This window comes from Alligator sinensis, unplaced genomic scaffold (genome assembly GCF_000455745.1).
Source record: "Alligator sinensis unplaced genomic scaffold, ASM45574v1 scaffold269_1, whole genome shotgun sequence".
Classification (NCBI taxonomy): Eukaryota; Metazoa; Chordata; order Crocodylia; family Alligatoridae; genus Alligator; species Alligator sinensis.
Genome location: NW_005842048.1, coordinates 1229545 through 1243322, shown reverse-complemented (window position 1 = coordinate 1243322; position 13778 = coordinate 1229545). Strand labels below are relative to the sequence as shown.

General features: G+C 40.5%; 1 protein-coding gene across 2 annotated transcripts; it reads right to left on the bottom strand.

Moving 5' to 3' along the window:
• Nucleotides 1-292: 292 nt before the first annotated feature.
• DUSP19 (dual specificity phosphatase 19) lies at nucleotides 293-12581 on the bottom strand. 2 transcript variants are annotated; one of them, XR_323715.3, is made up of 5 exons: nucleotides 12173-12581; nucleotides 11675-11721; nucleotides 10128-10280; nucleotides 2883-5050; nucleotides 293-2127 (listed from the first exon to the last, which is right to left on the bottom strand). XR_323715.3 is itself a non-coding variant. In XM_025203235.1 (5 exons), exons 1-5 carry the CDS (start codon nucleotides 12396-12398, stop codon nucleotides 3033-3035), a joined length of 648 nt encoding a protein of 215 aa, XP_025059020.1. In that variant the 5' UTR covers nucleotides 12399-12581; the 3' UTR covers nucleotides 2346-3032. The 2 variants fall into 2 exon arrangements, 1 of the variants encoding a protein (XP_025059020.1); XM_025203235.1 differs by lacking the exon at nucleotides 293-2127 and having other exon boundaries at nucleotides 2346-3062; nucleotides 4859-5050.
• Between the last annotated feature and the right edge of the window lie 1197 nt (nucleotides 12582-13778).

Sequence of the window (13778 nt, the reverse complement as noted above, 5' to 3'; positions counted from 1 at the left end):
CCTGCTGACAAGAACTAGAAATATGAAATGAGCAAATTCACTCGCCAGAGAGAAGCATAAAGGAGAGGCATTTCTGCAGTTGACCTTACAGATCTAGAATGGAAAGTTTCAATGACTGTCTTCTATATGGAAAAGGGAAAGTGATGACCAGCAGCAGCAAATAGGAAATGGTAGGAAGCTATAGACATGAAGGCATGCATATTCATCTCAGAAAGGTGTATCTGCTGGATTTATGATTTTATGTTAATGCAAATTTGAAAATAAAGACACTGTTTTGGTAAATTATGTTGTATATTTTTGCTTATCGAACTTTTGAAGCATATTGAAATTTCAGTCAGAACCTTGAATGCTAGAAATGCATTTTATGTGCTTTACATAACCAAAACATCAGCCAGATGTCTCCTTTGTTCTATGGAGCTGTCATTTGTTCCATGTTTACCTCATTTTTCTAGTCTATGAAGCAATGGTCTGGTCAGCCGTAATTACATTTGTACAAGTGTTATTACTTCATTTGATTTACTTCTTACTTCATTAAGCTGAGATACATTTCTTAATAGAGATCTATCATTCTCTTCCCTCATTCAAAGATGAAAAATTATTTGTGACTCCTTCTGGACTCATTGAGCAAGATGAGTAGCTGGCATAAAATGGCATTGCTACAGTGATTTCAGCTGAGTTATGATTTACACATATTGGCAGTCTGATTCCTTAACTTTGGAACAGAAGTTTGGCTGAAGTTTCTAACCTTTCAAACATAAATCTCGAACTCTAATAGCCAATATATATTTTCATGTGCGTTACAGAATTTGAGCAGACTTTTCTGCAAACTCACGTGGTGGTGCATACAAGAGGCTTGACATGCTATATTTGAGCTGCTGCTGCAAAGAGAATTGTCAAAATACATCAAATGTAAATTGTGTGTCATTATCCCCTAACTCATCCCTTAACTCATCTGGAATGTCACAGCAGGTAAAGAATAATTTATGGCATATTATGATAGTGCTAGTTTCGTTCAGCATTTGAGTTTCAAAATAATAGGTTCATTAGCAGGGGGTAAAATGTTCCACTTCATTCAAATAGGTACATCCAATCGTGGGGCAGACTTCAATTCTAAGGGGCACAACACACTATTTTACCCTAACTGTACACTGGTATATTTGCATCTGCTATACTCACAGTGTTTATTTAGGTTGATTGCCATTTTCCTCAGGTGACTGCAACTAGAGATTGGCTCAAGTAAAAAATAATAATAACCAACTCCAGATTCTGAATTCCAACATTTTAAAGTTTCTGGCTGGTAGGACCCCAAATTTTGGTTCAGGCTTGTCTTTAACTGTAACCTTCCTTAACTTGTATTTTTTTCTGACTTATACAGATGTTTTCTAATTTTTAAAACAAGTACTACTAGTATTGATAGCTGCATAAAAGAATCAAGGCATGAACGGGTAATAGGTATAAAAGCAGCAGGGTTACACATGAGGACTGAAGAAAGTCCCTGAAGCTGATGGGCATTCTTTGAAAATTTCCACAGGACCAAGATAGAAGGAATTTTCACCACATACTCCCTGAAGGAAAAAAGTCATTCTGCAGCCAGACATCCAGCCTATCAGCTACAGTGGCATTATAATGACTTACAGCTTGTGGACGTGCACAGAACTGGAAAAAGTGGAATTTATTTGTTAAAATCTCTTATTGAACCAACTATATTTTAATAGTTCGATATAGTTGGTCCAATAAAAGGTATCTACCAAAACATATAATTAGTCCAATAAATGATATAACCAAACAAATCCTGTTTCTTGGATAGTCTGTAGATCATCATTGCTGCAATAACACTACAATGTAACTGCATAAAAACAGTACTCAGTACAAATGCTTTAAACTTTACATTATAATTATATAGAACTAGTAATTATACAGTAAAAGCAAGTCCTCTATTGGTCACCCACCCTTTGAAACTAAACATTCTATTGCAGTGATACTAAAAAACAAACAGACAAAAAACTTTTCACCTGGAACTTCCATAAGACTGCAGGAGAGTATTCAAATAACACACAACAATCGAACCACTCTTGTACAGCAGGGTAGAGTTTTCTTCCCCAGCTGAAATCAGTCAGTATATTCACCCTGGAAGGAAATTTTAATTCAGGGAAGCTACAAAAAATAGGAATAATTTGTTTTTTATGAAAATGCCATGTAAGCTTCAGCGGTTCCCAAACTCTGACATATTGCACACCACCAATTTAAAACAATACAACCTTAAGTACCACCAGCAAATTTTTGTCCTGTAAAGTAATTATAATAAATCTGTTAATGCATACCACTGACAGGTTGTCTGTGTACCACTTGTGGTACATGTACCACAGATTGGGAACCGCTGCTTTAGGCCATTTCAAAAGAGTTCCTGGGCATGTCTACATGTTCATTAATGTGCCATAATTACAGCGTATTACGTTTAAAACCTGTAATGAGAGGTACTAACTTACTGTACTGTAATCAGTGCTATTGCACATTAGCATTGATGAACACTTTTTTTAGTGACATTAATGCACAGTAAACTAAATCTACTGCGTATTAGCATGGGTTTTACAGTAGAATTAGTCTTCTGTTCATTGTCTCATGTAGACACGCCCCCTAAGATATAAGCCCCTGAAAACAGCATTTTAAAAAATTACCTGGCTCCTCTAACTTATTTTGCATGGACCTGTAGCTCAAATTATAATCTGTATTCATCCTCTAACTAATTTCTGCTGCTCAGTTTATCTCGGCTAGCTAGCACATTGCTTCCATTGCCCAGTTGAAGAATTTACTAAAGATGAAGTTTGCAATGGTAGGTCAGCACTATTAAACTGATATGAAAAAAAAAAGAGAATGGAATGTACCTCAGCAACAAGACCAGGACTGTTGAGCCCAATAGGCAATCTAGTGTTAGCAACTGGTTGGATCAAAAATAATATGCTGTAATCATTGGTCCAGGTACTGAGAGTTTAAAATCTATGGCAGTCTTCAGGTGGTGTGCATGTTCTTTGCATTCAATAGGGGCTCTTTCTAGAAGTCTTTCCCTGAGAAAAAAAGTTTCTTGCTTAGGTGCATTATTTTAAAATGTTTGAAAATTACAGTTTTATTTCAGAAATATTGTGAAAGTAATAAGCCTTGATCAAATGCAGGGAAGATATAGTAATTTGGTAAGCAGTCAGACCAAGGTAATTATGTTTCTGGAAGAATAACTGTGTTTGTAGCCCAGGAAAATGAGTCATTGGGTCAGGGGGTGATTAATACACTCCCAACACCTGACCCCCAGCATAAGCTACTTATATTATTTTCAGACTTATAGTTTTTCATGAAAATTTACAGACTAGGAATTGAAGTAATGAAGGAAAATGCAGGGGGGTTCTGGTGGAATGCTAAATGTGAGTGTTGGGATGACTAAGAAAAGGGAGAGAGGATTAGAGTCCAGAGAAGTGAGAAAAATAGGTGGGGAGGGAAGACTGGAAAGAAGGGATTAACCTCGTTGAGATGAATGGGGATGAGTAATAGCACTTGGTATTAAGAGGACAGAAAAAGGATCAGGAAAGCTCAGGCTGAAGGGAATTAAGATGAGGGATAATAGTCTTGAGAATAAAGCCCGAGGTGGTTGGCAGGATAAATGGGAACTGGGGTTAGGAAAAGGAGGTGATGCCTCCCATTTATTTCCCAGTTTATAGATGTAAGTTCTAGTTATGTTAACTGATTTTGATTTTCAGAAGATCAAGTTTAATTCACATGTTCTGCAAGGGCGTAAGATCATTGGACAGCTTTAACTCTATGGTAATAAAGTTTCTGAACACTTAGTATTAACATCAATCTACAAGGAACTAGACTGAATACATTAACTCATCTTAGGAATTACTGCAATTCAGGTTAATGGTGCCCAAAGGAAAGCATACTCTATAAATTCTTATAAGCAAGCCTCTCAGTAGCCCTTCATTTTACTGCACATTTATACCTGTCCTACAGTCTTGTATCATTTTTATAGTATATCTGTGTGTGAAAAACATTGAATTATAAAACCTGATCCAGACAATACTTTTTATTCTAAATAAAACAATCTTCTCTTTGAAATCTTGGCATTTTCCCCTCCTTAAATATCTCACTTTGAGGTTAGTTACCTGTCATTTCAAAGTGCAATATCAGTGTACTTAAAGTCACCCCATAATAGGACAGTGTAGAAAAAAGTTTCAATGGGGCATTAAAACATTTTACATCTTCTTCTTCATCAAAAGGCCATCTAGTTTAATCCTTAAAAAATATTTAGTGGCTGCCTACCCACAGGCTTCCATAAAAACCTGCCTTTCTTTGCATGTTCAATTTAAGACCCAACTGTGAGGCCCTTTATTATAAGAATAGTTTATTATCTAGGTTTTACAGCCAACTAGAATGGATAAAGATTGGATTCAGTATTAAAGTAAATGCAGTAACTTTATTATCTGAGCCAGCATTTTATTTCCCTTTTCTATTGCTTGTATCCTCAGACAGTTCAATGAAAACCTGTCATTCTCTTCTGTCTGATATTTCAAACAAGCTAGAACTTGATCTTTTATCACCACTCTGGGGAAAAACATGTCCTTGGGCCAATTCATCGCTGAAGTCAATGGAATAAAGTTTGGCCTCTTAACTGCTTGAAGTCTGGACCAAGTAACATAACATATTTAGATAAAAAAGTGAAGAATTAAATATGTAGAAAATATATTTAAAATAAACATGTGAGAGGAGTCTGAGAAATGACAGTATAAAGTACATCGACACATCTGTTACAGTACAAGCACACAGACTGTTTTGTTTCTCTTTATCATTCATGATCATTTATGCTTGCATTTGCCTTTTCATTGTACTCTTGGTACTTGTGAAGCTGCTCCATGAAGCCAGGATTTGGACAAATGGCAGGCCTTGCATTTTTCACCAAAGTAAAGGCTCTGGCAAAACCAAGTCCTTCTGAATTCATTAGAAAACCAATGACAATTGCTGCAGCACGAGAGACTCCTGCATTACAGTGAACCAGCACCACTCCATCCTTCAAATGAAAAATGAAATACGTCAGTGATGTAAGATGCTCTGTTATTGTCTGTTACATGCACGGTAATATATTTCATCTACAGTTTTCTCCTATTTTTTTAGGTTTACTAAAATCACTTTATCAAGCTCTAAGACATTTGATAAATATCAATAATTATGAACAAAGATAAGGAGTTCTAAATTAATAGCATAAATGACCAAAACTGCTTTGCAATGGCTAATGAATAAAATAAATAGCCTATTTTGTAGTTGGGGTCCTACTACCTATAGGAGGTGTTGTGCACCTATATCAGTAGAACTACTAATACCTCACAACTGGCTGCCCTAGTTCATTTAACTATTCCTCTATATCTTCTATTATAAATGCCTTTTAAAAATTGGCAAATCTGAGATCTGCCAGATGAAGGGTGAATGGTAAAATCCTCACACTTGAAACGTGCAGGGAAAGTCAAAATCATGGATTGCTGCTAGCGCCTGGCGCCATTTTCAGTCTTTTTGCAGTGAGCCCCACTTCCTCCTCCCCCGTGACTCTGCCTCACATGCCCCTCACCACTAAATGGCTGGATGGCTGCCCTTCAGGTGACCCCACCCCTTGCTGCTGATTGGCAGCCCTCTCTGCCAATCAGTGGAAGAGGGAGTGGCCACTAATGTGATGCCACTGCCCTTTCACCGGGGATAAACTATGAAAATTACTCCTATTCATTTTTGTATTCAACAGGAATGTAATATAAAAATGCAAGACAGCCGCAATCTTAGTAAGTTTTATAAGAACACAATCCTGTGGCCCTGAAAGTCCAGTGGTCTTCTAGTCCAGTTCAATTTCCATCCAAGAATCAGCTGTGTAGGGAAAAGAAAACTCTAAATTTCAAAGCCAAGTTTCCTTCAAATACTTCTGCAAAGGTGTGGTTTCTTCCAACTAAGAAAAGCACACACGTACCTTGGGGCCAAGGAGACAAGCTTTCTGAGAGAAAGGACTGGAATAGAAGAATAGGGTCCTCTACAGGTTTCAGCGTCTTTTCTTTAGGGGGAGAAGAACCTACCACCCTTGATGCAACTGTAAGAAGAGATCTTCATAAGGGAACCATGGCTAAAATTTTCTCCCCAAAAACCCTACAGGATGGGTGCATCTACACAAGATGCTTTACTGCAAAGTAGCATGGTTTACTGCATAATAACTATGTACATAAGCTTACTGCACAGTAAACCTCACTAATTGCAAGTAAATTTGCTACCTGCAAATAAATGCAAATAGCAAATTTACTTGCTATTACTAACTATGGAGTAGCACTTGTGTAGACACCTGACTGGAAGCAAATCTACTCCTGGTCAGCCAACCACCAGGGGGTGGGAGAACGCTCCCTGCCCCTGGGAACTGCCTGCTGCCAGGGTAGGCTCTGCTACCAGAAGGACTATGTCCCCTTGCCCCAGCAGCAGGAAGTTTATCTCCCAGCCTTATCTCCCAGTCCCCGCTTCACCTTTGCGATCTGGGAGCAGGTGATGGGCTGGGAGATCCTTATAACGATCACGGAGCTGCGTGAGGAACAGGGTTCCTAGCCCCCACTAGCAGGGAGCTCCCAGCATTGTCTCCATGGTTCTGGGGTCGACACTGGGAGATCCTCATCTCCCAATGCCAGCTCCACAGTCCTGGGGCCGGCGCTGGGAGAGTCTTATCTCCCAGTGCCAGCTCCGTGGTCACAGGGCTGGTGCTAGGAGATCCTTATAATGATCATGGAGCTGAGTGGGGGACAGGATCCCCAGCCCCTGCCAGCAGGGAACTCCCATCACTGGCTCCAAGGTTGTAGGGATGGTGCTAGCAGATCCTTATCTCCTAGCACCACCTCACAGTCACAGGGCTGGTGCTGGGAGATCCTCATAAGGGGATTTGTTGCCTTTTCAAATGCCTTTTCAACTGGGATGTTGCCTTTTCAATGTTCTGGAAGTATAATGGATATAAAGTAAATGCTTCACTTGCAGGTCACCTGGGATGGATACTGCACCTAATGTGCTTTAGGAAGGTCTCCTCAAAATTAATCATCCTTATAAGGATTTCCCAGCACTGGCCTCACTGTCACAGAGCTGGGGCTGGGAGATAAGGATCTCCCAATGCCAGCCCTGCAACTGAACTGTAGAGCTGGTACTGGGAGCTCCCTGCTGGCAGAGGCTGGGGAGCCTGTTCCCCGCCCAGCTCCATGATCATGGAGCTGAGCAGGGAACAGGCTCTTCAGCCCCTGCCCTGCAATCACGGAGTTAGGGCTGGGAACTATCCTGGTCAGGGGCAGGTCCCAGGCCCATGCCCCAACTGAGGGATTGAGGCGTGGGGCTTGGAAAGGGCTGCAGCAGTGGGGCAGGTTTTAGCCCCCTACCCCAATTTGCTGGTGGGGCAGCTAGTAACAAGCCCCCAGCTGGGCAGGGAATCCAAGTCCCCTGCCCCAACTCTTTCCAAGTCCCCTGCCTCAATCAGGGAGCTGGGGTTAGGAGCTCCTTGCTGCTGAGTTAGTGGGACATTGCCCCTTGCCCCCAGGGGGCTGCTTGCAGCTCCCTGCCAGCCCCTGGGCTAGCACCCAGAGGGAGCCTAGAGCTCCCCCTGGCGGCAGCAGGGGCCCATTACACAGCCCCAGGAAGTGACAGCAGTTTGCTGCCATTAGCAGCAAATCTGCTCCCACTTCCTTACACATGTAGACGCCTGCCCAGGAACATTTACTCACAAGTAAATTGCTCCTGGATTTAATGCATGTGTAGACACTCCTGATGTCACTGAACAGGGATACTGCCTTTTCAATGTTCTGGAAGTATTATATAACAGGTGTCAAGTAAATGCTTTGCTTGCAGATCACCTAGGATGGATACTGCACCTAACATGCTTTTGAAAGGTCTCCTCGTTTAATTTGGTCCCTAGATCAGAGATTGGCAGAATTTTCTCAGCAGCAATGTTTTCTCAGATCTGAAGCAGACTGCCACTAGGATGCAGTCATCATCCCTTTTCTCTACCACCCAGCTACAGCTCCACATGGGCAAAGCTCCATACCCACATCCCAGCTCTGAGATGGATCCAATGGCACTGTAGGTTGCTGCCTTCTATTCTAGGAAGCAACTGAGCTCTTCTGAAAATCTGGCCCCAGATGAGGATGCTGTGGTATTTGAATAATCTGATCTCATTTAAGCATTTACATGGAAGCAACCACAGTCCAGTGGTTTTTAGGGTGGGTTACTAGATCTTTTATTAGTAATTATCAACTAGTATATGTCTTTTTTGTTTTATTCACTAACCCAGGAAGTCTCAAAGTTCTCTGCTGTGTAAATAGGTGGTGCTCAACCTCTGGCCTGCAGCCTGAATTTTGGCACATTTATTGATCCCAGAGTCATGGTGATAAACACTGCCACCACTCCCCCACCACCAAATCTCCAGGCCCATGGAGAACCCTGTGGGCTAGATGATACGGCCCCATATGCCAACACACGGTCGCTCTGCAGCTGAATCTGGTGCCTGGAAATCACATCTGCACACCAGACTACACCCACAGAACAACCCCATTCATCAACTCCATGCTGCATCCAGCCTGCAGACTGGTCCCACACCACTTACCCAGCCTGCGGGACTGAAGAGGTTGAGCATCACTGGTATAAAACATCTTTTAACATAATTGCTCATCAACTGCTGTGTCTCATTTCTGACTGTGTAAACCATGTCTCCTTTCCCAGGTGATAAAATAGCATCTCTTTGATGGTTATATAGAAAAGTAATAATAGCTTTTAATATATCTTTGATGATGAAAACATGATGTCCAGAAACATGTAACCAGCCCATTTGCTGCAGACTGCTAGCACAGCATGTATGTCACTGATCTAATCTAATCAATTATCTGATCCTTTGGCTTTCTATCATTTGTGTTACCAACATATTAAGATAGCCATTGAAAGTCTATAAAAGCACCTCTATTTATAGAGAAGTAACCGGAACATTATATTTCTGAAGCAAAGCAGTGACTCTAAGCTATTAAGGCTGTCAAATCTCATTTAGAAATGAAATGGAAACCGTAACTAGAAACCTGAAAGAGGTCATTAAGTGAGAGCGCGTTTCAGGTGTCTTGTAAATGATATGCTAGAAGGAAAGAACATATTGTAACACGAAGGACGATGGAGCAGGGTTACCTTCTTTCATCCTAAACTATGTAAATAACAAACATGGTAGATCTGGTAAGTTTGACTGACAATATACATTCTTTTCCTAGACCAAAGGAACCTCCTGGGTCACCAGATCTTACCTCTGTCATTGTAAGCAATAACATAATATACAACTATTTGTAGATTTATCAAGCTGATCATCACTTTCCCTTTTTCTGCAGAAATATACCAGTTGGAGGCATATGCAGAGAGCAGAACTGATAATTGCCATGCATCTTCATGTATTTTGTCCATTTCCTACCTTTGTTGTTCTTTTCCAGGATTTTGAGTGTACAGTTAGGTCTGATTCAACAAACAAGCTTAAATCCATCTTTCTATTTAGCAAGTATTCATAGGTTAGTGTGTTAGACCTTGAGGAGATGGCTAACAAGAACAGCAGGATGAAGCATCCCATTCAAAACCCCTTTCATCTCCAGTAGTAGTTAATTCCCTGCTTCTTCCTTGGTAGAACAAAACCTTGTCTCCCTGATGGATTGATTCTAGAAACTATAGAAGGGAAAGCTCATATAGGTTTCAATTTCCCATTACAGGTTTCTCTTCAGGAACTTGCTATCTGGATCTATGTTGAACTTTGGTTATGAAAAAGATACCCTCTGTTTGAGATCTAATACATACTACACTAAAAAAAGATTACAGCAAAGAGAATTATATTAAGTCATTCTCAAAAAACCATAATATATGAGATTAGTGAACAAGTACAGAGTACAGTGAAGAGAGGGTAAGAAATTATTTTTTTCAATATAAAGTTTACCTGCAGGGGTAATGACTGAAAAACTGCAATGCCAAAAGTAATATTTTCATAATAGAATATGACAGAGTCATATTTTCTTTTATCAAAAGAAGCTGTCTTAAAATATTGCCAGGATAACTAGTAGCATGAATTATTGATATACCTGAATCCTAGCTTGCTCAATAAACTCAAAACACTCTGGAAAATAGGATGTGATGTCTGTTTCAGGAAGATCCAGTATGGAAATGCTCTTGTATACAAAGTCATTGAGGAAGGCATTTTCTACTCCATATGCCACATTTAGGACATGAGTAACCTAAGCCAAAAAAGATAGTTAATGAAGACAAACAAAATAAAGAACAAATCATTGCCCATTGGTAAATACCAACTACAGCTTATATGATTACATGATTTAGTTTTATTTTAGATTATTACCTTCTTTAATAAGACATGCCCATTTCTTTGCAAACTGCTTATAGAAATTCCCTCACTCACTGAAATGTAGCTACTTCTGATGTGGAAGCACATCTTGTTTAATAATGTGGAGGCACATAGACAACAATTAATAAAAAAATACCAGAGATACTCTCTCCCACAGCTAAATTTGAACCCTCCCCCCAGAGTTGAAAGACTTCAAGTTTCAAATGTAATAAAAGATTGGCAGAGTCTTTCACTCTCTGAACACACTGACAGACTGGCTGACACTTGACCCAACCTTTGCCTACTTATCACTGTTAGGCCATTGGTTCATCTTGGGAAAAGACCTAGCCAATGGCCTTCACCCTCACATTACACATCACATGATGCTTCTCTTTACAAATAAATGAGGGGGTATAGAGACAGAGGATCTGCTGTCCTCACCTTGCCATGCAGACAAGAGAATTTTTTTTTAAGCAGTCCAGTAGAAGACATGGTGTAGGAAGAGAAGAGATTTTGAGAGGATCTGGGAAAAAAGCAAACTGGGGGTTCCAAAAAACCTTAAAACCAGCCATAAACTGAAGATTTCTTATCCAAAAGGTAAGACCTCTCTGAGTTCAATCTCAATTATTATGCTGGGTACTGGAGTACTAAATAAGAGTGCCCTTCTGACTTACCAACATTGCAAACTAGAACACACAGTACACCAGGCACACACTAGGCAGAGATAGGACAACAATAGCTTTATGCCATCTTTGTGTTGTCTAGTGGCTGGGACTGTTACAGTACAGGGAGATACGTGACTCCTATGTGCCAGGATACCCTGTCCTATGGCAAAGGAATGCCACTGGAGACCATTCCACCTTCCCTACAACACCAAACAAAATGTAAAGGGAGTACAATGGGAGCTGGAGGTGAGACCATCCTTTTTAACTGGACTGTTTCCTGTCTCCAGATCTGACCCTGCTCAATAATTGAGACTTGACAGAACACAACTTAAAGTGAAGCAAGTCTGTTCTATCATGAAACAGCAAACTTTAACAGCTTGCACAATTAATCTTGCAATGCAGATACTCCAGCTTCTTACGAAACCCTTAGATACCCATAATAACACCGTGTATAGATAGGATGGAAGCTTCTGGTACTACCTCACTAAATGTTAGGTCAAATCTTATTTAAAAAAATAGAAGGGGCAAAGTTTTAAAACCAACATTCTCATATGATTAAAAAGCATTTTCCACTAGCACTTTCCACTATGAGGCAGTTTACTGCCATTGCTATGCAGTTTTTTACCCCATATCTCTTCATCGTTTCCAGTTCATGAGCAGCATCTTGTGATCCTGTAAGAAGAGAGGCCTTATTATCATATCATTTGCATATCGTTATTCAAAAAGAAAAGACAAAGAAGCCACTTACTTTGTTTTAAGAGAAGTTAGTGCTTTCTTTTTCTTTGGGACAGGGGGACTCATTTTAATTTGTTTTATATTAAAACAACAACTCTTTAGCCAAGCTTACTAAATACAACTTTCCATTCACTTATGTGGATAAAACAAGGTCAATGGGAAAACAAGGGGGAGAATACAAGAAGCATCATTTTTACTTCAATCTAAACAATAGTGACCAGTGCCCTAGAAAGTGATCATGAATGATGCTGAGCAACTCCCAGAAGAAGCATTGAATCCTCAGCTCCTATAGATTTGCTGGCAGCTGAGCATACCTCCTGTGGGGCTCGGTACCTTCAGGATCAGGCATTTAACATAAACTTGGATTTAGGTTCAGATATACACTCACCAAGCAGCAACCAGGGCTTAATTACACCAACTTGCAGGTCCAAGCTGAAATCTTGCACATAACCACAGCCATCCCCATCACTTGGGTCTGCTTCCTCCACCACCTGCATTCTGGCATCTTTCCAGGTCTCTATAATTCTCTTTCCACTCAAAGTTGTTACCCTGGTGCATTGTTTCCTCAGATTTGTCCTGGAAAAGCTTCTGATTTCCTGGGTGAGTGAGTGCATGACATGAGCAGGAGCCTTTCAGCTTGCAACTAATGCAGGCAAACCAGTAGCCTGTTAGCTTCTCAGTGACACTAATCTCTTCTCTGACCTATTGCACAGTCTGCACTGTAACACAGGCTCTTTGCTCCTTAGAATTTGCAGACAGCACCAGACAGAAAAGAAAGCTACCATATCAAGCCTCATTTTTCTAAGACTGCTTTTCATTGGTCATACAGAACTGTTCTCTGATTGGCTTAAAATCTCTCCTTCCTGTCAGCTGGTTTTAAATCTGTAGTCCCCGAGGCACATAGGAGAAACAACCCTAAAGGGATCATTGTATCTTGATTTAAACACCATTATTATTTTTTACACTCCAGCTGAATTTAATTTAATGTGTATAAAATGTCACTGTCAGTTACTCTAGAAATAGAGTTACTTGTAAAAGCTTAAACTCTAAAATTGGAGTGCTCTCTTTACACTCTTCTAAGATAAACTATTTCAAAATGAGGGGATTAAAAAACCTAAAAGTGAAACATTCTAAATTAACAAGCCTGAAGACTGAAGTCTGCTACTTCAGGCAAAGAATTTAGTTTTCTCTGAAAATATTTGCCAGATCTACTGTGTTCTTCAGTTTTCAATTGTTGGGGTTTTGATTTTCCAGTGGGAAACCCGATATTGTTCATCAAATTGTTCTATGCTTGTGGAAGAACAGGGCAGACATCCCAAAGTGTCACTAGCTAGGGTGTGTGGAGCCAGCAGCTACAGCTGTATGGGATGGATGTAGGGTGATTAGCTAGCTAAGCCACAAGCCAGGAGCCAGCTGTTTGAAGACAGGGGTCAGTCTGGAGCCAGGAGCAAGCAGACAGAGAGCATGGCACAGAAAACAAGGAGTGGGCAGTAAGAAATCCAGAGCTAAATGGAGAGATACCAGCCTTGTTGGAAAAGGCCTGCTGCTTAAAAGTAGGCAGCCACACCCACCAGGCAAGTGGGGTCAAGTGAGGGTAGCTTAGCCACTGGCAACCACCCAACTCAGGTAACTGGGGCCAGCTGGTGACAATTTGCCCAGTCTGCTGAACTGGCCCCTGACATCCTGTTCCTAATATAGTACTGGAAAAACTCCATGATGCATGATGAAAAAGCATCTAAATGGAAAACTCAAGATTATAGAGATTGATTTTTATATCCCACTTTCCCCCAGAGACTTATTCAACCAATCACAAACATTTAAAAAGAATTAGATGATGATGCCATTTGCTTACAAAAGTAATAATGACAAGAGAAAACAAGAATGGGACAGTAAGGATGTCCTCATGTCTAATCCCCCTGTCCTTTCCACTCCACACGTGCTTCCAGGCCTTCTCTCTCAGGGGCATTACTGGGGGACTCCTCCTTCTGACAAAG